Below are 26,495 nucleotides of genomic sequence, written 5' to 3'. Positions count from 1 at the left end.
CTAGTAAGTTGTACCCTGCAGGCACGGTGACCAGGTGACCGGTGTACGCATGAGCACGTGACCGCTTGTTCAACCATGTTCGATTGGGAATAAGGGCCGAACGCTGCATCACAGCCTTTTCGGACCAAAACCAGTCGACTCAGCGTCCAAAAGACTACAACATATGGGCCAATCTCGGTCATCCGTGCTTTTATAAGAACGAAATGGCGCTTTTAGTGACATTTTGCATACAAATCCCCATCTAGTAGGGCGCAGTCACCCAGTTTCGGTGGAAGTGCGCGAGTTCGATTGGGATTAAAGTAGGAAGGGAGCGCCTCAGCTTCCTCGGACCAAGACCATTCGACTCAGCACCCCGAAGACTACAACTGGTGAAATTTTGATTTTTCTTTAATGACACTGAATCTGTCCTCAGCACAAACTGTCAACTCCATCCAGAATACAATCCTACGACTCGTAGAGTACAGAACTATATCTGGTCTTAGGGTGGTAAGTGCAACACAGCTAGGGAAAGAAATCTTTGCACTAACTGAGTCGACAAGAAGTTTCCAGTCTGAGGCCGCTGACAGGAGATCAGTCGTAACCAACTTTCGTCTGGGCTGAACGCGAACTGGCTTCTCCCCCGCCTTGCAAAACGAGATGAAGTCAAGCTCATTTGAATTTTCGGTTTGTACGGTGTTTGCAGCAGCGCGGATTCGAATCTCCTCACGCATGTCCCTGACGATGACCCCGAGAGAAAGAGAGAGAGAGAGAGAGAGAAAGAGAGAGAGAGAGAGAGAGCGAGAGAGAGAGAGAGAGAGAGAGAGGTAGATAGAGAAAGTGAATGAAGGAGAGAGAAGTATTATTCACGCTGTGTAAGTGAAACAGACTGTACGTTGTGAGTGAGTTTTGATTTGCTGTACTCTATCGGTTGTTCCAGGTGTGGAACTTGGACTCTATGACGTGCATGCAGACATTGATCCGCCACCAGGGCAGTGTGTCGTGCTTAGCAACCATGCATGGAAGACTGTACTCGGGTGCAGTGGACTGCTCACTCAAGGTAAGCCATGGCAGAGAATAACAATAAAAAATGAAAAGGACCAAGGAACTACAAGCTACGCTATAATGTCCACTACATCTTTTTAAAACTCGGATACTGAGCCAGTTATAGAATACTGTAAACCGCCCAATATTCGCGTCACTAAATTTTCGCGATTTCTTAGAACCAGCGAGTTTTCGATGGCAAAGGTTCGCGAAGCATTGTGGCCACTAACATACACCCACTGTTGAAGTTAGATTTCATGCTGGTAAATATTCGCGTTACGCTCTTCTCGCGAATATAAGGCATTTTACAGAAATGTAAAAAAGAGAACTGGCAGTTTTGTGCCCTATTATCGCACTTTCTGACTGTTTATCATCCTGTGACTGTAGTGGATAGTTGCTGCATAACTCGTTCTCATGTGGTTCTTCCCTTTTTTAAAGAAAATATTTTATTTCTATAAATTAATCCTTGGCTCTCCATCCGAATAACAATAATACGCCAAGGGTGGCTCTTCACAGTAAGGTGCCCGGGATGTACTAAGCTATCAAATATAGTGCCATTTCGGTAACCGCACCTCTGCTCCCCTGGTCATTTTCATCAAATGAGAGCCACCGTCCCTCACATACACGTGTCTCAGAAAGGACGTGAAGGACGTGTTCTCAAGAACTATCACACATAACATTGGGTTCCTTGCTTTTAAGTATAGAGAACGGACGAATAAGTTGCGAGTTATGACTAACAGCTAACTGACTAACAGCTAACGAGATCTTATACAGTCAGATAGTGCGACAACAAGGCACCAAACTGACAAAGATATTGAGACATTCGACGATTTGTCACCTATCGCCATGCGAGTTTTAAAAACCTTGCTTTTTCTCTTCTTTTTTTTCTGCTGTCAGGTCTGGCAGTGAGGTATGATCAACGGTGTGTGTGATCTACATTTTCCAGAGCAATGTTTGTCACCGTAATCCGGAATTGGTTTAGCTTGTCTTGAACACATCCTGGTCTGGATGACTGCTGCCATCACATTGGAGCATCGGCGTATGTGCGTGTGTTGTATTTTTGGGTAGTAAGGATGAACAAACAGATTCGGGCAAGTTGCGATTATGTATCCAGACTATGGCATGTCTGCGTGGTCTGATTTGGAGGCGAGGGATTCCGTAAGGCTCGTGGTCGACGTTACGAGCAGTGCAACCAATGCCAAGCAGATTTGTTCTGTGATGCGCATGGGTGAACAGTGCGATGCGTGTGTTATTATTGCGGACATTGACGAGGGCGCTTGATATGTACATGGACGTCTAGTTCTAAAGCTTGCTAATGTTCTCTGATGCTGCTAGAATCTTGTTTTCCGACTGCATCTCATCTGTTGTGTGTATCTTGAGAGACCGCTCACGCAGCTGAGCTGCCCTCCCCCTCTCCGCATCCTGCTATCATTTCCCGTTTAGAACCTTTGAAGAAAGGGTTTGGACGACATTGGGGGGAAAATAGAGGATCGCCGCTAATAGGGGATAATTGTTTTTGATGATGTGACGGGAATGACTGTTCATTCGAATTAAGATATTGGCTTCGATTTTCAATTTTCTGGTTATGGATTATTTTTCTTCTGGATGATACATCCAGTAATCGTCTGCTCATTGTACCTTAGATTAGTTTGCCCCGTGCCAAGTCAATGGTGCACTATTTTGCTGCTAAGTCCTCCGCTCGGTGTATCGTGTGCACTGTTTTAGTAGCGCTATCTCAGGGCGAACCACGCCTGTATGTGCTGCCCTTCCCATGCCCATCTCTCTCTCTCTCTCTCTCTCTCTCTCTCTCTCTCTCTCTCTCTCTCTCTCTCTCTCTCTCTCTTTCTCTCTCTCTCTCTCTCTCTCTCTCTCTCTTTCTCTATCTCTCTCTCTCTCTCTCTCTCTCTCTCTCTCTCTCTCTCTCTCTCTCTCTCTCTCTCTCTCTCTCTCTCTCTCTCTCTCTCTCTCTATTTTCTCTCTCTCTTTCCCACTCACCCAACACGCGATTTTTCCTGAAAGCTACCGTTCTGACTTGTTCTCTTGATCTCCACGCGCCCCCATTGCTTGTTGATGTACTTAGATCACTGTTCAATTATCATACATATACATGTACATGTAAGACATACTAGTACTAGAGTATTACCCTACATGGTCTGCCTAATGTAGATTTCTGTTTTCAAATTTCAACCCCCCCTTCTCACGCTTGGCACAATCCACCGTCGTGTTGTCGAGGGGCAAAACCGTTCGGTTACGTACTGCACAATTCCGTTATGCGAGTTGTAACTTGACGTGATTTTCATACTTCACAGTTTTGCCGCTTGGAAACGTTTTCAGGTACTTGTACAAGGTGCCAACGTACATAGCAGGCTAGCATATGTTCGTATCAACTCAAATTTCGTTTCATGCGTGTTTCTAATTATGCACACTGCACTGGCACTGTGCTGTACCCGAGCGTGTGTGAACTATGAACAGGGCTACGGTAGGCCAATTTCATTGGCTGGCGTGTTCCGCCGTCAGCCTAGACTGACTGGGCATGCTCTGAAACTCAGCCAACATCAATCCCTGCGCGGTCCAATTGTCCAATGTTCTTTTTCCTTCAACACTCGTGATGTAGGGCTGTGTTTGACATACAGTAACACCTGGTTTAACTTAAGCGACCACCACACGGTGCAAGCCAAAGCGGTCGTTAAAGCCAGGAGGTCTTTAGAACCAGATCCCGCAGTTTCTGTGTAGAACTTTCCGTGCATGGAAAACGGTCGTTAAGAGCAGGTGGTCGCTAAAACCAGAGGTCGCTTACACCAGGTTTTACTGTAATGGTAGATCACTGGCATCATGCAAAGTAAAGCTTGTGATCGGGAACTGCAGCACACTGTGATCCAAGTCATTCACTCCCTTTCAATAGATATTTTGGAGGCAAATGCAATAAACCTGGTAAGGGTAGGAATCCCAGGAAACACAAGTCGTACACAAAATAATATTATTATCTTAGCCTTCATAGGAGTGTAAAAAATGGGAGTACAAGTAGGAGGATTTGCAGAAGAGAGTGCAGCGATTTATGGACTTTAAAAACGCAGGATAAGTATGACCTAGCGGCCGTGGCTTGAAGTTTATCGAGTATGGAAGCAAGACTACTATTCAACGAGCACATCCAAACCGGCAGGGCATACTCCATGAGGGGTCGGACATCATTAATATTATTCACACATATCCGCCGCATGAGTACGTGTGGCCCATGCACCATGGTGTCCCACGAATACAAACCAACATACATGTATGTTCCCTCAGCAATACAAGCCAGCAAGCAAGCCAAGATAAACAGTTCCAAAATGTCAGCTGGGATGATTATGTCGGAGATTGTCTAAACTTGTGACACTGATAGTGGAAAGTGGAAGGAACTGCGACATATTCCGAAGGAGAAAAACAAAATATAAAAGGCAACAATAATTATGATCAGAAAAATTCAAAGTGGATGAACATAGGACACTGGGATGATGGTAGGTAGGGACACAATCGCTGTTCATGGAAACGGTCCCAGAAGTAGCTGTGGTTGGGGCAAAGATGATAATACATATTGGGGTTAAATACAGCTGAGATGCCCTCAGACCAGGGCAGATAGCTGTCCCGATCAGATTGGAGGGGTGCAGTGTGTATCGATCTGGACGCGTCAGGTACCGAGCAGCAGAGAAGATTGGAATCGTCAGCAAATAGAGTCATTCCACAACAACAGTGTACACTGACGAGGGACTCTATGCTCATGCTAAACAAAAGTGGACTAACATGATTGTGAACCCTGGGAAAACTGTGGCAGATGAGGGAGAAGGCATTGAAACCGTCTCGCCGACATGGACACGCGGGAATCGACCAGATATAAAGTCGCGAACCCAGTCACGAGCAGACGAGCTGCACCAGCCAGAAAGGGAATGCAACATTTCTTCGTGACTAAGTGCAGGGGCAGTGTTACGCACTGCGCTGTACTGAGAGATAACATGGTCAAGCATTCACTTGTTGAACTTCCAGATCATGGAGTATCTCACTGAAGCATGGACGGTTGGGCGCTTCTGGTCTCAAGCAGGCCTCGACCAGATGACGATAGTCATAGGGCATACCAGGTGGAATAGGCAGCTGGTGACCATTCTCTATTGCCTTCTCTACGTCCGACTCACGCTTCAGATGTCCGTATGGCGTTTGCCTGGTGAAGATCTCCCAAAGCACAACGCCATAGCTGTGAGCATGATGACAAGAGAAAAACACCATACAGGCACACAATCAACTACACACCTACATGACAAAATGGCCCGGACTGGGTGCTACGGCCCTGCCTAAGGCAGGGCCGTTGTACCCAGTCCCGGCCATTAGGCCATGGCTGGAGCTGTCTTCGAAAACGTTTACCTGCCCTATTCATGCAAAATGTTCAACAATATTCATTTCAGTTCCAGCTTCCCATTCGACGGGATCAAATGAAATCCCGATGCTACGACCATGTAAACACACCCCTGGGGAAAAAGGAGAAGAATGCAAAGGGAAGAAAATCTGACTTTCATCACCTGGTCTTGTACCTGTACATTTGCTCTCGGTCATCTAATCATGTTCACTGGGAAGGCGTTTACTGACAAAAAATAACATTTGGCAAAATGCATGAAGCTGACGGCAGACTACACGAATAATTGTTGTATCCTAGATCAAGAAAGTGTAGGGTACTAGTCCATGGTGTTTAGAACTACACGATCGTGGGAGGGTTCTGTATGGTGGTAAGTTTTAGGAATAATCTTGGTAATACGTAGGAAGTTGATTGTGAGCACAGGAGTCCAGTAGGCCTTTGCTGATAATGCCGGCAGAAAAACTGGCAGAATTCGGTACTTTTTCTGGTGTCATGCATATTTGGTATGTGGATAAAGAAATGGAGCAGAATTCGAGGAATTGCCCGCCATAAGGGTTGTATGGTTCTGCCAATTTCACTGCTTTTCGAGCAGAATCTGCCACCTTTTCGAGCATTATCCGCCAATGCCTAGAGTGCAAGAGTAGTGAAGCGCAGTGTGATGTAGTAAGGGCGCTGGCCATGGTCATGCCGTCATCGGATTTCAATATTCACGACAGTACAATACCGGTAGTGTACTGCTCCCTGTTTAGAATCAAAACGATAAAAATTCCTTTTGCTGAGAGTAGATGGTATTGCTTGTTTCGGGAGAAAGCAGCTGTGCTGCACAATACACAGTGTGAATGTGATCGTGGTTTCTATGAGTGATTATAAAATTACACCTTTCACCAAATTCACACTCACCTGTAGATATCGGCTTTCTCGTTGTAATGCTCGCCACGTACTGACTCCGGTGATTTCCAGCGCAGAGTCCCCACGCCGCGAGTCATCACTGATGCCGAATAGCGCTGATACGTCTCTCCATGGTTTGTGGAGACGTCGGTGAGTAGAGGCGTTGACAGACTGGTCTCCTGGTTTCCTGATAGTACAAGCGAGTTCTTGGAATCACATCTGTCAAGTACTGATCCGGAACAAGGGAGCTCGATAAGTACATTTTCTCTGGAGCTTTCGCCTACGGACTGTGTGCCATCCGGCGTGTTTGATGACTGCGTCAGGGCAGTTTGAGCGGCACTAGTACTGGCGCTGTTCGCTGCTGTTGCCTTCTCCTCATCCAGAATGGCCATAAATCGCGAGTTGCCAAGATCGCCGATTTTCACCACCCACTTGTCGCTGACTAGAAGGTTGGGAGATTTCAGGTCTCGGTGCAGACGTGGCGGGTTGGATTCGTGCAAGTACGTCATACCTCGGGCTGTGTCCAGGGCAAATCTCAGACGATCGTGGTGTGTGAACACGTTCTCGACATCGTGGAGTACATTGTGGAGAGAACCTCGCCGCAAGTACTCCATCACGATAAACGGTCTTTTGCTGGAATGATTTGTGCCAGCTCCCAAGAAGATGACGATGTTGGGGTGACGAATTGAACGCAGGACCTCAGCTTCCTGGACGAACTGGTCTGTCTGCGAGGGATTTCTACCAGTATATTTAGGGAGTACTTTCACAGCTACTAACATGTCGCTGAACTCGGCTTGCCACACTTGCGAGAATGCTCCCCTGGCCAGTTTCTTGGTGAGGTTCAGCGATGACCAGCGTATTCTTGTTCCGATGTTGATCTGGTCTAGCTTCTTCTGATACAGTCGCATACTCTTGTGTTTGTCCTGCAGCTCTTTCTCCTTGAGCTTGAGTTGCTGGTTTCTCATGTGGTATTTTCGTAGAGCAAGAGCAATGAAGGAGACGAGGAGCAGAATGGCGGATGCAATGGCCAAGCTCACCAGTGGTAGTCTACAGTTGTCATACGACACGTAACCAAAGCTGCAATGGCAGCTGGCGCTGAAGTCGGTCACGATACACACCCCGTGCTGGTGGCAATGCTGGGAACGGCACGGGGATATTGCAACGCAGGCGTTCGATCCTTCTGTCTCTGTTGTTGTGAAATTGGGACACGGTTTGCATCCGCCACGTAGAGTTGAAGAAAAGAAACCATGCGGACAGGGTCGACACGTGTTATCCTCACGCAGCTCGTGCCCCGTCGGACAGAGCTCGGTCTCAATCGTCATATACTTTCCTGAACCTCTGTTGTATATCTCTCCCGAGAATACATAGAGACGCTGCCCTCTCATGATACGGTGATAAAATATTTGGATTGCATTTTCATATTGGAAAAAGGGCACCACCCTGGCCTCCGCTTGTACGTTAGAAGTATTCAGCAGGATAAGCTTTGCAATTGTGGTTTTTTCATCGATTTTGATGTTGTCAGTCCTACCACCAAACAATAGTATGCCATTCTTGTTGTACTGGACACTAGCGAAGTCTTTCATCGCAGGCATACAGGGCCTAACGGAGACTTGGTTGATTCGAATTGTACCGTTGTCTAAGTATCGGGAGATATCCATTGCCATTATGTAGTCAGTACATGCTGATGTGTCACTGAAAACGAAAAGAGTATTATTGATATGTATTGTTTGCGGGTAGGGAAGACTTGGCATTACGGCGCCAAAGAGATTCGTAGGTTTGAGAATTTTCCACGTTCCTTTACACTGCCCTACACTGTCTAATGTGAGTACCCAGATATCAGAGAGATATTCTGATCTGAAATTGTCCAACCCCCCGTAGACCAGAAGATGTCTGTCATCAAGTCGTACTGCCATGTGGTTGTATCGTGCCGACGGTTGAACTGTGGCAGCGTTAGTAAATTCCATACAGGTGAAGTTCAGTATATTAATGCACCACATGATTGAGAGGTATTTGAAAGGAATGCCATAAACGTTCCCCATACCGAACAAGAATACCACACCAGCAGTAAGTTGCGTAGCAGTTGATCCCTTAGCAACACGCATTGGATGTTCTGTACACTGCGCCATTGTCCTAGTCTCATACTCATTCGTTGTCGTGTCAAGGATCCAGTAGACGTTGACACCTATGGGGTGTTGTGAATTTGACCAGACGCACGTCGAGCCGGGCAAGAATATAACTCTCTCCTTTCCCAGTATGGTTTGTAGAACAGCACCATTAATTGTACAGCCCAACTCTCCCGGCAGACTGTAGGCTGGCCTGGAAGCATCGTATATTATCTCCTCCGTGAAATCATTACACGCGCATTCTGTGTTCTTAGCCAAGCTGGGGCAAGTGGACAAGGGTGCTTCAGGCCGTATGGTCCACTCCCGCTCTGCCGTCCCAAAGAAAGCACCGACTCCGCCACCAACTGAGTGATAAGCATCGCTAAAATACTTTCCAGAATGTCTCCAGGTATATGTCAACTTGGATTGATGGGTGAGCATTCGTCGACAGGATATTGTGCTAGATGGAAAATTAATCTTATGGGTCAGTCGCACACTGCACACCTCAAGCACACGCAGAGCGTCCCGATCAGAAAAGTGCAGGAGAATCTTTGATTCGTTCGCAAACAAGACTGCGCGTGGCCTGTTCTTGAGCGCCAATATGTCTGTTGTGACAGAGACTGGAAACAACTTTCCGCCATGTCCGGAAATGCGACATATGCTTGTGGCGTTTTTGTGACGAGACATCCAGGATCGCTTTTTGACATTGAATACCCAGAACGTGCAGTAGCTATCCACATCTGGTGGTTTGTTCGTTCTGGTATTGTCCACATTATACGCTGGCACTCCACCGTACACAATAATGGTGTGGTTGACTGCAAGTAAGGATGGGAAAAGAAGACGACGAGGGCCAAAGTTCGACTCAACCGGTTCTAGCTTTCGCCATTGAGTTCCTTCTATATGATCTCCCGTCTTACTTAGAATGTGCATGTATCGCAGGCTGGAGGAAATCCTGCAATATTTGTCCAGTTTTGATATCTCTATAAATGTCGGTAGATCTTTAGTGCACACAAGGCCACCGTAAGAAAACACTCGATACGTATTTGCGTGCTCTTCGTCATCTCTCAAGGTCACAATTGACTGAAGATATATTGTACTGCCCGCACTCACCATTGGTGTGTTCACTCTTCGCAGTTGCATATCTCTCCACACGAACATCATGTCGCATTCTGGCCAGGGTCCGAAGTCGTAAATGATCAGATCTCTTCTGTTAGGTGATGTGGCAAGAGCGGGCGCAAAATACGACTTACGTTGACACAGCGCGCCAAGGTCCGGGTATGTCAACTCCGCCAGGTGCCTCCATGATCTCACACCAGGATAAGACACGTCCATTGCAACAAGGGTGTCTCTGCGTTCATCATATGAGCCGTTTTTCCGTCGAAACACCAGCATCACAATATGCTCAGCCACACGGTAGCGAGTGGACTGTAGAAGAAGAGTGCTAGCTGGCGTGGAGCGGACAAAGGCATTTTCCATCATTCGATCGTAAACCAGTCTTGGATACTGGTAAACCTTGTGTAATTCAAGTTGTGCTGGTAGCCGGCTAAGGCTGGCATCTGCCCATGTTTCATGGACGGCTGTAGCAACACCAGTTACCAGAAGAACTAAAACCACGACACACACAGTTCTCTGCGCGGAGGAACGCATGATCAAAATGTCAAGAGGGGTGACTTTCTGAGCGTTTTCTACTTTAGAGGCTTCCTTATACCCAGAGAAACTTCCTATCAAAGTTGTTGGTGTTTCTCAACCCAATTGCACAACCAGTTGTAACGCGAACGTGCGAATGTTATTTTTTACTTTTATACCCAATCTGTTAGCAAGAAGTTGCATAGGAAAGGGAGAAAATCCTACGAGTCACTGCATAGAAGACACAGCGGCTGATCTCAACTAGGGCCAGCGATACTTCCACACAGCGTCATCAAAACCCGTCTTGTGTATTCAAGCAACGCGTACGTACATGACATTATCGTCTTCGCACCACGGAAAACTATAGCTCAATTAAAATTACATCGCGCGTCTGGTTTGATTGTTTTTCTTCCTGACGTACTGTCAGCAGGCAACCACTTTGTGAGAGCAGTGCAGATGCACATGAAATTGTATACGTTGCACCGCCCACAGGAATCAAATGACTTCAGGAAAAGAGTTAAAAAACGTGCAACTCGCCTTTCCGCCAGAGCCGCAGCAACATTACAATTATTATCGATGACGTCAATTGCATTGCTATCCTCATGCCCAGACAACGGTCACACTTGGCTTCACCACAGTTCTAGTATTAGACCGGAAAACTATAGCTCAATTAAAATTACATCGCGCGTCTGGTTTGATTGTTTTTCTTCCTGACGTACTGTCAGCAGGCAACCACTTTGTGAGAGCAGTGCAGATGCACATGAAATTGTATACGTTGCATAAGACCGCCCAAAGGAATCAAATTACTTCAGGAAAAGAGTTCAAAAAACGTGCAACTCGCCTTTCCGCCAGGGGCACAGCAACGTTATAATTATTATGAATGACGTCAATTTCATTACTACTGTACCCTCATGCCCCAGGCAACGGTCACACCTGGTTTCACCACAGAGGCAGAGTGAGTCCACCTGGACATCTGTACGTGTAGAGAACAAACCGAGAAGGCATGGAACCATCGCAGACTATCCCCTTGTGGATGATGCGTGCAGTAAAATAATAAATTGGCAAAATTATTTGTTCCTGTTTCTGGTATGTGTCATGATACCTCTGCATTGCATAGAGGCAGTATGATTAGGTTCTGCGAAAGTGCTCAATACCTGATTCAGGCAGAGCGGTGTACACAACGGCACACAATGAAAACCATCAATACCTGATTCAGGCAGAGCGGTGTACACAAAGGCACACAATGAAAACCTTCAATACCTGATTCAGGCAGAGCGGTGTACACGAAGGCACACAATGAAAACCTTCAATGCCAGATTCAGGCATAGCGGTGTGCACGAAGGCACACAATGAAAACCTTCAATACCTGATTCCGGCAGAGCGGTGTACACGAAGGCACACTATGAAAACCTTCAATGCCTGATTCAGGCAGAGCGGCGTACACGAAGGCACACTATGAAAACTAGTGTTGAAACGAATAATCAAATAATCGAATAATTTAGAATATTCGTGGGGTGAACGAATAATCGAATAGTCGTAGGAATTATCAGAAATCGAAAAAAAAAGAAAAAAAAAGTCTATGCTCAGTGCTGACCCTGCTGATATTTGCACGGCGTAGATCTGCTCGTAGTATTTCTTCTCAATTTCCTCTCCTCCAAGTTTTAATCTCCTATCGGTATCTAGTAATACTTTTTCTGTTCTTTCCATACCAGGGAAACATGGATGCAGTGAATGTGATTTTCGGTCTTTGACCACTTTCGACCAAGACCCTATGCAGAGCTGGATCAGGCGTTGCACACTCTGGGGGGTTATGTACTCTTGGCGGTACGAGTATAGGTTTTGCACCTCCACATAACAAAATCCGATATTAATCAGCAAAATTTTTTTTTTAAACTACTTAAAAAGTGCTGAAAAAGTGTTGAAAAATGCCATCATGCGTATGATAGAATATAGATTATTCGTTCGATGGAGGGCGAAATTATTCGATAGATTATTCGTTCGAAGAATCCGTGTTCGGTTTAAACACTAATGAAAACCTTCAATGCCTGATTCAGGCAGAGCGGTGTACACGAAGGCACACTATGAAAACCTTCAATGCCTGATTCAGGCAGAGCGGTGTACATGAAGGAACCCAATGTACACCTTGGCGAAGTCCGTTGTTACAACGGAATTGGCCAAGGTTTTCATTGTGTGCCTTTCTGTCTGCATGGTATAGTAATCTGCTGGGACATGCACATGTACATGTATCCAGTAGTGATGCCATGGATCATACATGTACATGTACGGTGGGCGAAGCTTGCTGTACTAGCAACGTTCTGGCCCACAGGCACTTCCACCATCTCACTTTCCCTTGGAGTTGACAGCTGCTTCCCTCCTTCCCACCCGGCGAATATTTCTATTTCAAAAGTATGCTGGCTTTGTGGAAAAGAGAGAGGAAAATCGTAAACCGTGATAACTAGTGTTGAGATTGCTCATGCTTTTGTAGCTCGAAGATAGAGACAGCCGGAAACGTTCGGGGTGCTCAGGAAATACATATGTTTGAATTATTTCAGCAATTTTACTAGCCAAGCAAAGCCAGATTTAAACCAGGCCCGAACGTACCTTGCCAGAGTGCTCAAACTGACATGTCAATAAGCTCTGCATACCGCAAAATTTAATAGCAAAGGCACTGCCCCATATGAGAGGCCTCAGCTACTACAAGAGAAGGAGCGAAATACGATATTGATATTGATATCAGCTCTAGTCAAATTGCTGAAATTCATACATAATTCTCTGAACACCTAGAACGTCCTCAGCTGTCTCTATCTTCGAGCTCCAAGAGAGTGAACAATCGCAACACTAGTTATCACGGTGTACGTTTTTTCCACTCTAGTTGTCCACAAGCCCAGCGTGCTATTGAAATTAAAATACTTGCCGGTTGGGAAGGAGGGAAGCAGCTGTCACCTCCAAGGGAAAGTGAGATGGTGGAAGTGCCTGTGGGCCACAAGGTTGCTAGTACAGCAAGCTTCGCCCACCGTACATGTACATGTATGATCCATGGCATCACTACTGGATACATGTACATGTACATGTGTCCAGCATATTACTGTACAAAGTAGAGCGAATATCACGATCAGTCACCACGACTATGCAAAGGTCGTTGACGCTGCAAATTTTGTATACTGGTGGTGACTGATCGTGATATGAATTGGCTGCAGTAGAGCCTCCGTGTGCTTTTAGCAGTGCACAGAACTGAAGATGGCTGGACTCGGAACGAAGATTAGGCAAGTAATATTCGGCCATGGATCCCTGCCTCTAGGTGTTTCTTCGTCCATGTACAGTTGTCCAGGTGGCCTCACTCTGCCTTATATAAAAAACCTTACTTTTTCTTTACTTTTTTTCACGTACGGATGTCCAGATGAACTCACTCTGCCTTATAACCCGTGGCTAATTACTGAGGTTTAATACTAGTACTGTGGTGAAGCAAAGTGTGACCATTGCCTAGGGCATGAGGGTAGCAATGAAATTGACATCATCCATAATAATTATCACGTTGATGTGCCCCTGGCGGAAGGGCGAGCTGCACGTTTTTGTCCTGGAGTAATTTGATTCCCGAGGGCGGTCTATTACAGTAATTATATACAATCTCTCAGACAACTAAAACTGGATGAACAGCCAGGATCCGATTATAATTATGCAGTTGTGTTACAGAGGCATCGATGTGTGTAAGCAAGAGGGAGGAATTTCATACATGGATTCAGCGGGTCTAGCAAGAGTGATTTAGGACATTCCTTTGTACTTGCCAAGCAGGAACGTCTGAGCATGGCGACACTTCGACGCAATCTCTGTGCACTTGTTGAGGGAGATTCTGGGGTCTGATGCAAAGATATGGTACTTCTTGGCAATGCAGAGGTTGCAGCGTTTTGCGACGTTGGAGTAGGCATTAGCACGCTCCTTGACAGCCCAGGAAATCTCATAAGGTCTATCCTGGCTCCACGCATGCCTAGCCAGGTGAGTGCTGCTATCATAGCGCTCATGGTGCATACAATCTCTCCAAAAAGTGGTTGCCCCCTGACAGCAAGTCATCAGGAAGAACAACAAAGGTTGAAACCAGACGGGCTATGTTACTTTAAAGATATCATTTTCCGTGATGCGAAGACGATACACACGTACATATGCATGTACATACGCGTTGTTTGAATACACAATGGAGATTTAGATGACGCTGTGTGTACGTATCGCTGGCCCTAGTTGTGAGCAGTCGTTGTGTCTTGTTTGTAATACCTCATATCGATACAACGGTCATTGCAGAGTAGAAGACAGCGTGCACAATGCAAGCTGTTCAGGATTTTCTCCCTTTTCCTGTGCACTGTACTTGCTAACAGATTGGGTATAAAAGTAAAAAAAGAAGTTCGCACGTCCGCGTAACAACTGGTTGTACAATTGTGTTGAGAAACACAAACGACTTTAATAGGAAGTTTCTCTGGGTATAAGGAGGCCATAATTGTAGTAACAGGCGCAGAAAGGCTAGCTTGGACGTGTCACCCTTCTTGAAATTATGGCCTTCATAGGAGTGTAAAAATTGAGAGTACAAATTGAGAGTACAAGTAGGAGGATTTGCAGAAGAGAGTGCAGCGATTTATGGACTTTAAAAACGCAGGACAAGTATGACCTAGCGGCCGCGGCTTGAAGGTTATCGAGTATGGAAGCAAGACTACTATTCAACGAGTACATCCAAACCGGCACGGAATTCTCCAGGAGAGGTCGGACATTACTATTATTTTTCACACATATCCGCCGGATGAGTACGTGTGGCCCATGCAAAATGGTGACCCACGAATACAAACCAGCATGCATGTATGTTCCCTCAGCAATACAAGCCAGCAAGTAAGCAAAGATAAATGAGAACCCAGGCAGCGAAAACTAAGGAAGAGAGATGAGAACATGGGCAAGGAAAACAATTCCAAAGTGTCACCTGGGATTGTATGCCGGACATAACACTTGGACAAACTTGTGACACTGATAGTGGAAAGTGGGAGGAACTGCGACATATTCCGAAGGAGAAAAACACGAGAACGAAATATAAAAGGCAACAATATGATCAGAAAAATTCAAAGTGGATGAACATAGGACACTGAGATGATGGTAGGTAGGGACACAATCGCTGTTCATGGAAACGGTCCCAGAAGTAGCTGTGTTTGGGGCAAAGATGATAACACATAGTGGGGTTAAATACAGCTGAGATGCCCTCAGACCAGAGCAGACAGCGGTCCAGATCAGATTGGAGGGGTGCAGTGTGTATCGATCTGGACGCGTCAGGTACCGAGCAGCAGAGAAGATTGGAATCGTCAGAAAATAGCGTCATTCCACCACTACAGGATACACTGACGAGGGAATCTATGCTCATGCTAAATAAAAGTCGACCAAAATGATTGTGAACCCTAGGAAACTGTGGCAGATGAGGGAGAAGGCATTGAAACAGTCTCGCCGACAAGGACACGCGGGAATCGACCAGATATATAGTTGCGAACCCAGTCACGGGCAGACGAGCTGCACCAGCCAGAAAGGGCATGCACCATTTCTTGGTGACTAAGTGCAGGGGCAGTGTTACGCACTGCGCTGTACTGAGAGATAACATGGTCAAGCATTCACTTGTTGAACTTCCAGATCATGGAGTATCTCAGTGAAGCATGGACGGTTGGGCGCTTCTGGTCTCAAGCAGGCCTCGACCAGATGACGATAGTCATAGGGCATACCTGGTGGTATAGGCAGCTGGTGACCATTCTCTATTGCCTTCTCTACGTCCGTCTCACGCTTCAGATGTCCGTATGGCGTTTGCCTGGTGAAGATCTCCCAAAGCACAACGCCATAGCTGTGAGCATGATGACAAGAGAAAAACACCATGCAAGCACACAATCAACTACACACCTACATGACAAAATGGCCCGGACTGGGTGCTACGGCCCTGCCTAAGGCAGGGCCGTAGTACCCAGTCCGGGCCGTTAGGCCATCGCTGGAGCTGTCTTCGAAAACGTTTACCCACTCAATTCATCCAAAATGTTCAACAATATTCATTTCTGCTCCAGCTTCCCATTCGACGGGATCAAATGAAATCCCGATGCTATGACCATGTAAGCACACGCCTGGAAAAAGGGAATAGAATACAATGGGAAGAAAATTTGACTTTCACCACCTGGTCTTGTACCTGTACATTTGCTCTCGGTCATCTAATCATGTTACATTTCACTGGGAAGGCGTTTACTGACCAAAAATTACATTAAATTTTGGCAAATGCATGAATCTGAGAGTAGACTACACGAATAATTTGTTGTATCCTAGATCAAGAAAGTGTAGGGTACGAGTACATGGTTGTTCAGAACTACACGATCGTGGGAGGGTTCTGTACGGTGGTAAGTTGTTATGAGTAATCATGGAAATACGTAGGGTGTCAATTGTGAGCACAGCCTATAGCCGTGCAAGGGTATAGTACGAGTTGCGTACAGCAATGCGTTATGTAGTAAGGGCGCTGGCCCCAGTCATCCCGGCACTGGGTTTCAATGTCCACGACATTACAATATCGGTATTGTACTAACATTACTCCCTGTATAGAAACAAAACGACGAAAAGGAATTTGCTGAGAGTATTATGGTGTTGCTTGTTTCCGGAGAAAGCAGCTGTGCTGCACAATACACAGCGTGACTGTGACTTTGCTTTCTAAGAGTGATTATAAAATTACACCTTTGGCAAATTTCACACTCACCTGTAGATATCGGCTTTCTCGTTGTAATGCTCGCCACGTACTGACTCCGGTGATTTCCAGCGCAGAGTCCCCACACCGCGAGTCATCACTGATGCCGAATAGCGCTGATACGTCTCTCCATGGTTTGTGGAGACGTCGGTGAGTAGAGGCGTTGACAGACTGGTCTCCTGGCTTCCTGATAGTGCAAGCGAGCTCTTGGAGTCACGTCTGCCAAGTACTACTCCGGAACATTGAGGCTCGATAAGTACATTTTCTCTGGGGCTTTCGCCTACGGACTCCGCGCCCGCCGCCGCGTTTGATGACTGCGTCAGGGCAGTTTGAGCGGCGCTGGTACTGGTGCTGTTCGCTGCTGTCGCCTTCTCCTCATCCAGAATGGCCATAAATCGCGAGTTGCCAAGATCGCCGATTTTCACCACCCACTTGTCGCTGACTAGAAGGTTGGGAGATTTCAGGTCTCGGTGCAGGCGTGGCGGGTTGGATTCGTGCAGGTACGTCATGCCTCGGGCTATGTCCAGGGCAAATCTCAGATGATCGTGGTGTGTGAACACGTTCCCGCCATCGTGGAGTACATTGTGGAGAGAACCTCGCCGCAAGTACTCCATTACGATAAACGGTCTTTTGCTGGAATTATTTGTGCCAGCTCCCAAGAAGATGACGATGTTGGGGTGACGAATTGAACGCAGGACCTCAGCTTCCTGGACGAACTGGTCTGTCTGCGAGGGATTTCTACCAGTGTATTTAGGGAGTACTTTCACAGCTACTAACATGTCGCTGAGCTCGGCTAGCCACACTTGCGAGAATGCTCCCCTGGCCAGTTTCTTGGTGAGGTTCAGCGATGACCAGCGTATTCTTGCTCCGATGTTGATCTGGTCTAGCTTCTTCTGATACAGTCGCATACTCTTGTGTTTGTCCTGCAGCTCTCTCTCCTTGAGCTTGAGTAGCTGGTTTCTCGTGTGGTATTTTCGTAGAGCAAGAGCAATGAAGGACACGAGGAGCAGAATAGCGGATGTAATGGCCAAGCTCACCAGTGGTAGTCTACAGTTGTCATACGACACGTAACCAAAGTTGCAATGGCAGCTAGCGCTGAAGTCGGTCACGATGCACACCCCGTGCTGATGGCAATACTGGGAATGGCACGGAGATAATACAATGCAGGAGCTCGATCCTACAGTCTCTGTCGTTGTGAAATTAGGACACGGCTCGCATCTGTCATGTAGAGTTGAAGAAAAGAAACCATGCGGACAGGGTTGACATGTCTTATCCTTATGCAGCTCGTACCCCATCGGACAGAGCTCGGTCTCAATCGTTAGATACCTTTCTTGCTGTCTGGTGATTGTCAATCCCGAGAATACATAGAGACGCTGCCCTCTCACGATATGGTGATTAAAGATGCTGACTACATTTGTATGGTCGATAAGGGGCATCACCCTTCCTTTCGATTGCAGGTTGGAAGTATTCAGAAGGATAAGCTGTGCAATCGTATCTGGTTGAGCGTTGGCAGTCCAACCACCGAACAATAGTATGCCATTCGTGTTGTACTGAACACTAGCGAAACCTGTTCTCTTAGACAGACATGGCTGTACGGAGACTTGGTTGATTCGAATTGTACCGTTGTCTAAGTATCGGGAGATATCCAGTGCCATTATGTAGTCAGTACATGCAAATGTGTCACCGAAAACGAAAATAGTATTATTGATCTGTGTTGCCCGCGGATTACGAACACTTGGCATTACTGCGCCAAAGAGATTGGTGGGTTTGAGAATCTTCCACGTTCCTTTACAGTGGCCTGTACTTTCAAATGTGAGTATCCAGATATCAGAGAGATCATCTGATCTGTAATTGTCCCACCCCCCATAGACCAGAAGATGTCTGTCATCGATCCGTACTACCATGTGATTGTATCGTGTCGACGGTTGAACAGTGCCAGCGTTAGTAAATTCCATACAGGTGAAGTTCAGTATATTAATGCACCACATGATTGTGCGCGAATGGCGAGGCCTGTCAATGATCCCATAGCCAAACAGGAATACCACACCAGCGGTAAGTTGTGTAGCAGTTGATCCCGTTGCAACACTCATGGGTTGTTCTGTACACTTTGCCATCGTTCTAGTCTCATACGCATTCGTTGTCGTGTCAAGGATCCAGTAGACATTGTGACGTATGGCTTGTTGTCCATTTGACCAGGGGCATGTCGAGCCGGGCAGGAATATAGCTCTCTCCTTTCCCAGTATGGTTTGTAAAACAACACCATTCGTTGTACAGCCCAACATTCCTGGCAGACTGTAGGCTGTAGGCAAGGAAGCATCGTATATTATCTCCTCCGTGAAATCATTACACGCGCATTCTGTGCTCTCGGCCAAGCTGGGACAAGTAGAGAAGGTTGCTGCAGGCCGTATGGTCCACTCCCGCCCCAGTGTCCCAAAGAAAGCACCGACTCCGCCACCAATTGAGTGATAAGCATAGTTTAAAGGCAATCCAGTATTTCTCCAGGTATTTATGAACTTGGATTGATGGGTCAGGATTCGTCGACAGGATATTGTGCTAAATGGAGAGATAATATCATGGTTCTGTGGCACACTGCATACCTCAAGCACACGCAGAAAGTTCCGATCAGAAAAGTGTAGGAGAATCTTTGATTCGTTCGCAAACAAGACTGCGCTTGGCCTGTTCTTGAGCGCCAATATGTCTGTTGTGACAGAGACTGGAAACAACTTTCGGCCATGTCCGGAAATGCGACATATGCTTGTGGCGTTGTTTTGACGAGACGCCCATGCACGCTTTTGGACTTGGAAGACCCAGAACGTGCAGTAGCTATCCACATCCGGTCGTTTGTTCTTTCTGGGATAGTGCACTTTATACGCTGGTACTCCACCGTACACAATAATGGTGTTGTTGACTGCAAGTAAGGATTGGAAAAGAAGAGGACGAGGGCGAAAAGGCGAATGAACCTGTTCTACCTCTCGCCATTGAGTTCCTTCTATATGATCTCCCGTCGTACTTAGAATGTGCATGTATCGCAGGCTGGAGGAAATCGTGCAATATTTATCCAGTTGTGGAAGTTTGATCAATGCCGGTAGATCTTTGATGCACACAAGGCCACCGTAAGAAAACAGCCGATACGTATTGGCGTGCTTTTCGTCATCTCTCAAGGTCACAATTGACTGAAGATATCTTGCACTGCCCGCACTCACCTTTGGTGTATGCACTCTTCGTAGTTGCATATCTCTCCACACGAACATCATGTCGCATTCTGGCCAGGGTCCGAAGTCGTAAAGGATCAGGTCTCTTCTGTTAGGTGATGTGGCAAGAGCGGGTGCAAAATACGAAGTACGTTGACACGGCGCGCTAAGGTCCGGGTATGTCAACTCCGCCACGTTCCTCCATGATCTCACACCAGGATAAGACACGTCCATTGCAATAAGGGTGTCCGTGCGTTCCAAATAATTTTTCTGTCCAAACATCAGCATCACAATATGCTCAGCCACACTGTAGCGAGTGGACTGTAGAAGAAGAGTGCCGGCTGGCGTGGAACGGACAAAGGCATTGTTCAGCACCGGAGGGTAAAGCGTTGTTGGATACTGGTAAATATCGCGGAATTTAAGTCGTACTGGGAGGCGGCTAAGGCTGGTGTCCGCAACTGTTTCATGGACGGCTCCAGCACCACTACTACTTACCAGAAGAACTGATGCGAACACATCTAAAACCACGACACAGAAAGTTCTCCACGCTGAGGAAAACATCTTCAGGATTGTCAAGAGGGGTGACACGTCCAAGCTAGCCTTTCTGCGCGTGTTCAACGTTCTACGGCCAACTTATACCCAGCAAAACGCCCTAAGTAAGGTGGTTATGTTTCTCAACACAATTGTATAACCGGTTGTTACTGGGATGTTCTGGCTCTACGTGTTCTCTTATACCCAATCTTTTAACAAGTAGTTGCATATTATTATCATTTGCAACTAGCGCTGCCTCCTATTCCATTATTGTTGTCTGATGATTGGTTCAGCCATGAAACTCTGAGGCATAACGGAATTTGTCCAAGGTTTTCATTGTGTGCCTTTGTGTACGCCGCTCTGCCTGAATCAGGTATTGAAGGTTATCACTGTGTACCTTCGTGTACACCGCTCTGCCTGAATCAGGTATTGAGAACTTTCGCAGAACCTAAGCATTCTGCCTCTGTGTATCATTTGCTATTAAAATATCGACGTGGAGACAACAACTTTAAAATTATTCCTACATATATTTAATAGAGTACAAGGGATGCAGACGTGTTCCGCTCTTCAGTGGAGCCCATCTATTCAATAACCCATTTTACATATGTTTTTAAAATGATGTATTATTTTTACCTGAGTTCCATTTCCTCCACTAATGAGCGGAACACGAAAATCGCGAATCTGGAAATACAATTGTACTTGCATCCGGTGTTATTGTGATTGTTATGTCTGCATCCCTTATTCTTTGAAGTACTCTATTATCTCTGATTTCCTAATACTTTGCAATACTCCGTGAAGTCAAAATTTGTAATTACTCTATTATTATAGCAATAATTATTGTTATTGAATATTATATTAATTGAAGACTCCCAACAAGCGAAGGCGCCTGCTGAAGGGAACCCTAGGTGAGTTCTGATCAGTGTGGCGGTGAAATTTAGCAGGTGACGTAGCTTGGCGACAGTCCGCAGGTAGAGCATTCCAGAAAGCTGCACCATAATAACGAATTGAAAGAAAGCCATAACGAGATGCAGCAGTGGACAAAACAAGGGCGGAAGTGGTCTGGCCTCTTGTGGCAGCATTGGTGCGAGAGCCAGCAGATCTCAGCGTATACAGACGGCAAAGAAGAGAGCTGGCCAATCCCAAAGTAGAGAGCTGGCCAATCCGCATATATAGGAAAGAGAAGAAAATCCCGAGCAGCGTGCATGGTGCACGCTGTCCTCTACTCGGGAAGCAACGTATGATCGATACGAGTCACTGCAGACAAAATACGTATGATCGATACGAGTCACTGCATACAAGATACGTATGATCGATACGAGTCACTGCATACAAGATACGTCTGATCGATACCAGTCAATGCATACAAAATACGTATAATCGATACGAGTCACTGCATACAAGATACGTATGATCGATACGAGTCACTGCATACAAGATACGTATGATCGATACGAGTCACAGCATACAACCTCTCAGACAACAATACCTTCCCTTCGCACAAATCATATCCCCAATTCATTTCGCCAGCCCCTTAACAATTTCAGTCATCTTGGGCACCCTGTAAGAAGACCTTAGAGTCTGTTGGGAATGCCCAAGTAAAATAATAAAATACAATCCAATACAAATACTGGATGAACAGCCAAGATCCGATTAAATGCAGTAGTGTTACAGAGGCAGCGATGTGTGTAAGTAAGAGTGAGGAATTTCATACATGGATTTAGCGGGCCTAGCAAGAGTGATGTAGGTCACACCTTTGTACTTGCCAAGCAGGAACTTCGCAGCATGGCGATACTTCGACACAATCTCCGTGCACTTGTTGAGTGAGATTCTGCAGTCTGATGCAAGGAAGTGGTACTCCTGGGCTATGCAGAGGTTGCAGTGCTTTTCGACGTTGCAGTAGGCATTACCACGCTCCTTGACAGCCCCGGAAATCTCGAAGGTCTATCCTGGCGCTTAGGGCTCCACACATGCCTAGCCAGGTGAATGCTGATATCATAGCGTTCATCACACAGACCTAGCCAGCTGATTGTTGTTATAATAGCGCTCATGGTGCATACAATCTCTCCAAAGGTGGTCGCCTCCTGACAGCAAGTCAGGAAGAACAACAAAGGTTGAAACCAGACGCGCAATGTTACATTAAAGATATCATTTTCCGTGATGCGAAGACGATACACACGTACATATGCATGTACATACGCGTTGTTTGAATACACCATGGAGATTTAGATGACGCTGTGTGTACGTATCGCTGGCCCTAGTTGTGAGCAGTCGTTGTGTCTTGTTTGTAATACCTCATATCGATACAACGGTCATTGCAGAGTAGAAGACAGCGTGCACAATACAAGCTGCTCAGGATTTTCTCCCTTTTTCCTGTGCACTGTACTTGCTAACAGATTTGGTATAAAAGCAAAAATAAAGTTCGCACGTTCGCGTTACAACCGGTTGTACAATAATTGTGTTGAGAAACACAAGCAACTCTGATAGGACGTTTCTCTGGGTATAAGGAGGCCATAATTGTAGTAACAGGCGCAGAAAGGCTACATGTAGCTTGGACGTGCCACACCTCTTGACATCATAGCTTTCAAAGGAGTGTAAAAATTGAGAGTACAAGTAGGAGGATTTGCAGAAGAGAGTGCAGCGATTTATGGACTTTTAAAACGCAGGACAAGTTTGACCCAGCGGCCGTGGCTTGAAGTTGATCGAGTATGGAAGCAAAACTTCTACTCATCGAGTACTTCCAAACCGGCATGGCATTCTCCAGGAGGGGTCGGACATAACACTTGTATAAACTTGTGACACTGATAGTGGAAAGTGGGAGGAAATGCGACATATTCCGAAGGAGAAAAACAAGAGAACGAAATTTAAAAGGCAACAATATGATCAGAAAATTCAAAGTGGAGGATAATAGGACACGGATATAATGGTAGATAGGGATCGCTGTTCATGGAAACGGTCCCAGAAGTAGCTGTGGTTGGGGCAAAGGTGATAACACATAGTGGGGGTACAGCCGAGATGTCACTAGACCAGGGCAGACAGCGGGCCAGATCAGATTGGAGGGATGCAGTGTGTATCGATCTGGACGCGTCAGGCACGGAGCAGCAGAGAAGATTGGAATTGTCAGCAAATAGAGTCATTCCACCACTATAGGGTACACTGACGAGGGAATCTATGCTCATGCTAGATAAAAGTGGAGTAATATGACTGTGAACCCTAGGAAACTGTGGCAGATGAGGGAGAAGGCATTGAAACCGTCTCGCCGACATGGACGGGAATCGACCAGATAAAAGTCTCGAGCCCAGTCACGGGCAGACGAGCTGCACCAGCCAGAAAGGGCATGCAACATTTCTTTGTGACTAAAAGCAGGGGCAGTGTTACGCACTGCGCTGTACTGAGAGATAACATGGTCAAGCATTCACTTGTTGAACTTCCAGGTCATGGAGGATATCACTGAAGCACGGACGGTTGGCCGCTTTTGGTCTCAAGCAGGCCTCGACCAGATGACGATAGTCATAGGGCATAGCGGGTGGAATAGGCAGCTGGTGACCATTCTCTATTGCCTTCTCCACGTCAGTCTCACGCTTCAGATGTCCGTATGGCGTTTGCCTGGTGAAGATCTCCCAAAGCACAACGCCATAGCTGTGACAATGATGACAAGAGAAAAACACCATACAGGCACACAATCAACTACACACACACTTGAGAGGGACGAAAAGCGTTTCTTCTGTAACTCTGAGTTTCACGGTTTGAACCGATCATCGGACAGCAACTTGACTACAATTTTCAGAAGATAAGATTGATATAGGCTGCAAGCTGCACACTACACAACTACACATGTACATGACAAAAGGGCCCGGACTGGGTGCTGCAGCCCTGCGTAAGGCAGGGCCGTAGCACCCAGTCCGGGCCGTTAGGCCATGTCTGGAGCTGCCTTCGAAAACGTTTACCCACCCAATTCATGCCAAATCTTCAACAATGTTCATTTCCGCTCCCGTGTCCCATTCGACGGGACCAAATGAAATCCCCATGCTAGGACCATGTAAACACACCCCTGGGGAAAAAGGAGAAGAATGCAATGGGAAGAAAATTTGACCTTCACCACCTGGTCTTGTACCTGTACATTTGCTCTCGGTCATCTAATCATGTTACATTCCAAAGCTAAAGAGTGTCCACCGTTTCTTCATATTTTTGGAGTGGGAAGGCGTTTACCGCCAAAAGAAACACTTCACAAAATAAATGAAGCTGAGAGCAGACATGGAAATCCAGTCGATTGACTGGGGCCGGCGCCCTCAGCGCGTACAGAACGTCGTGCACAGTCATGTTGCTCTGATGCGACCAGTGCGCCCGCTGCAGCGCATGAACATGTCCATGTAATGCATGTGGGTACTGCTTACCCACAGCTGCATGACCAGCGCCCTGACCGATAGACGTGCGACTGGATTTCCATGTCCACGACAGTGGATCAAGAAACGTGTAGGGCACTGTAAAACGCACAATATTCGCGTCACTAAATTTTCCCGATTTCTTAGAACCAGCGAGTTTGCGATGGCAAAAGTTTGCCAAGCACTGGGGTCACCTACATACACACGCTGTTGAAATTAGATTTCACGATGGTTAATATTCGCGTTACGCTCTTCTCGCGAAAATAGCAAACATTAATCCGTGGAGAATATTAGAAAGCTGACAGTAGACTAGTACATGGTTGTTGAGAACTACACGATAGTGAGAGGGTTCTGTACGGTGGTAAGCTATATTTATGTTTATCACTCCCTTAGTATTGACTCACATAGATTTTTGCCATATCTAATCAGTCAAATATTCCTGCATATTTCACTCCTTAGGGCTATATTGACTGCTTATATTTGACTGCTTAGGGGTTGCGCAGTTGAACGGTGCCTAGTGCAGCATTGTCACTGCATGAATAGACCGTGGTGCAACGGTTGTGCAATCATAAAACCGGGATTCATGAGGTTATCGTTCTGGAATTTGAAATACGGACTGTTTGTCGTGATAAATCTAATATTGACTTCGTACTTGGTCAGTATAGGAAATAAAAACCTCGTAAAAGACCTCGGCTTCGCCTCGGTCTTTTACTCGGCTTTTATTTCCTATATTGACCTCGTACTCAGTCAATATTAGATACGTAATCATGGTAGTACGTAGGGTGACTCGATTGTGAGTGCAGGGGTAGTGACCAGGGAGTAGTACAATACCACTCCCTGGTAGTGACTACTAGTGTACGAGTTGTGTAGAGCAGTGTAATGTAGTAAGTTTACTAAAGGCGCTGACCCCGGTCATCCCACCGGATTTCAATATCCACGACCGGTGTACTGCTTCCTGTTTAGAATCAAAACGATAAAAAAGTACTTTTGTTGAGAGTAGATGGTATTGCCAGTTTCAGGAGAAAGCAGCTGTGCTGCACAATACACAGTGTGGCTGTGATCGTGGTTTCTAAGAGTTATTATAAAATTATATCTTTCACAAACTTCACACTCACCTGTAGATATCGGCTTTCTCATTGTAATGCTCGCCACGTACTGACTCCGGTGACTTCCAGCGGAGAGTCCCCACGCCGCGAGTCATCACTGATGCCGAATAGCGCTGATACGTCTCTCCATGGTTTGTGGAGACGTCGGTCAGATGATCGTGGTGTGTGAACACGTTCCCGCCATCGTGGAGTACATTGTGGAGAGAACCTCGCCGCAAGTACTCCATCACGATAAACGGTCTTTTGCTGAATTTATTTGTGCCAGCTCCCAAGAAGATGACGATGTTGGGGTGACGAATTGAACGCAGGACCTCAGCTTCCTGGACGAACTGGTCTGTCTGCGAGGTATTTCTACCAGTATATTTGGGGAGTACTTTCACAGCTACTAACATGTCGCTGAACTCGGCTAGCCACACTTGCGAGAATGCTCCCCTGGCCAGTTTCTTGGTGAGGTTCAGCGATGACCAGCGTATTCTTGCTCCGATGTTGATCTGGTCTAGCTTCTTCTGATACAGTCGCATACTCTTGTGTTTGTCCTGCAGCTCTC

At 46.4% G+C, this 26,495-nt stretch overlaps 4 protein-coding genes across 4 annotated transcripts in view; 1 reads left to right on the top strand and 3 right to left on the bottom strand.

The window, feature by feature from the left end:
• Positions 1-3,472, top strand: part of LOC135825003 (E3 ubiquitin-protein ligase TRAF7-like) — a 28,833-nt gene extending 25,361 nt beyond the window's left edge. Inside the window, exons 22-23 of the mRNA XM_065337737.1 lie at positions 917-1,036; positions 1,918-3,472. Coding sequence (XP_065193809.1) covers positions 917-1,036; positions 1,918-1,929 — 132 coding nt within the window. The 3' untranslated portion in view covers positions 1,930-3,472. The remainder of the gene's footprint in view (positions 1-916; positions 1,037-1,917) is intronic.
• Positions 3,473-3,897: 425 nt separating this feature from the next.
• On the bottom strand, positions 3,898-10,145 carry LOC135825002 (uncharacterized). Its single transcript, XM_065337736.1, has 2 exons — positions 6,299-10,145; positions 3,898-5,242 (listed from the first exon to the last, which is right to left on the bottom strand). Exons 1-2 carry the CDS (start codon positions 10,033-10,035, stop codon positions 5,011-5,013), a joined length of 3,969 nt encoding a protein of 1,322 aa, XP_065193808.1. The 5' UTR covers positions 10,036-10,145; the 3' UTR covers positions 3,898-5,010.
• Positions 10,146-15,021: 4,876 nt separating this feature from the next.
• Positions 15,022-18,396, bottom strand: LOC135825060 (uncharacterized). The gene is made up of 2 exons (XM_065337797.1): positions 16,754-18,396; positions 15,022-15,865 (listed from the first exon to the last, which is right to left on the bottom strand). Exons 1-2 carry the CDS (start codon positions 18,394-18,396, stop codon positions 15,634-15,636), a joined length of 1,875 nt encoding a protein of 624 aa, XP_065193869.1. The 3' UTR covers positions 15,022-15,633.
• A 4,573-nt stretch (positions 18,397-22,969) lies between these two features.
• Positions 22,970-26,091, bottom strand: LOC135824854 (putative mitogen-activated protein kinase kinase kinase 7-like). Its single transcript, XM_065337579.1, has 2 exons — positions 25,958-26,091; positions 22,970-24,099 (listed from the first exon to the last, which is right to left on the bottom strand). Exons 1-2 carry the CDS (start codon positions 26,041-26,043, stop codon positions 23,868-23,870), a joined length of 318 nt encoding a protein of 105 aa, XP_065193651.1. The 5' UTR covers positions 26,044-26,091; the 3' UTR covers positions 22,970-23,867.
• Positions 26,092-26,495: the final 404 nt, after the last annotated feature.

This window comes from Sycon ciliatum, chromosome 9 (assembly GCF_964019385.1).
Source record: "Sycon ciliatum chromosome 9, ocSycCili1.1, whole genome shotgun sequence".
Taxonomy (NCBI): domain Eukaryota; kingdom Metazoa; phylum Porifera; class Calcarea; order Leucosolenida; family Sycettidae; genus Sycon; species Sycon ciliatum.
Note: the sequence above shows the minus strand (reverse complement) of the source record. Positions and strands in the feature narration are given on the sequence as shown.

Excerpts from the sequence above, each read along its gene's own strand:
- LOC135825002 (XM_065337736.1), bottom strand. The coding sequence starts at position 10,035 with ATGCGTTCCTCCGCGCAGAGAACTGTGTGTGTCGTGGTTTTAGTTCTT. Across the intron at positions 5,243-6,298 it reads GAGAAAGCCGATATCTACAG|CTATGGCGTTGTGCTTTGGG; the intron begins GTGAGTGTGAAT and ends TCATGCTCACAG.
- LOC135825060 (XM_065337797.1), bottom strand. The coding sequence starts at position 18,396 with ATGGCACTGGATATCTCCCGATACTTAGACAACGGTACAATTCGAATC. Across the intron at positions 15,866-16,753 it reads GAGAAAGCCGATATCTACAG|CTATGGCGTTGTGCTTTGGG; the intron begins GTGAGTGTGAAA and ends TCATGCTCACAG.
- LOC135824854 (XM_065337579.1), bottom strand. The coding sequence starts at position 26,043 with ATGACTCGCGGCGTGGGGACTCTCCGCTGGAAGTCACCGGAGTCAGTA. Across the intron at positions 24,100-25,957 it reads GAGAAAGCCGATATCTACAG|CTATGGCGTTGTGCTTTGGG; the intron begins GTGAGTGTGAAG and ends TCATTGTCACAG.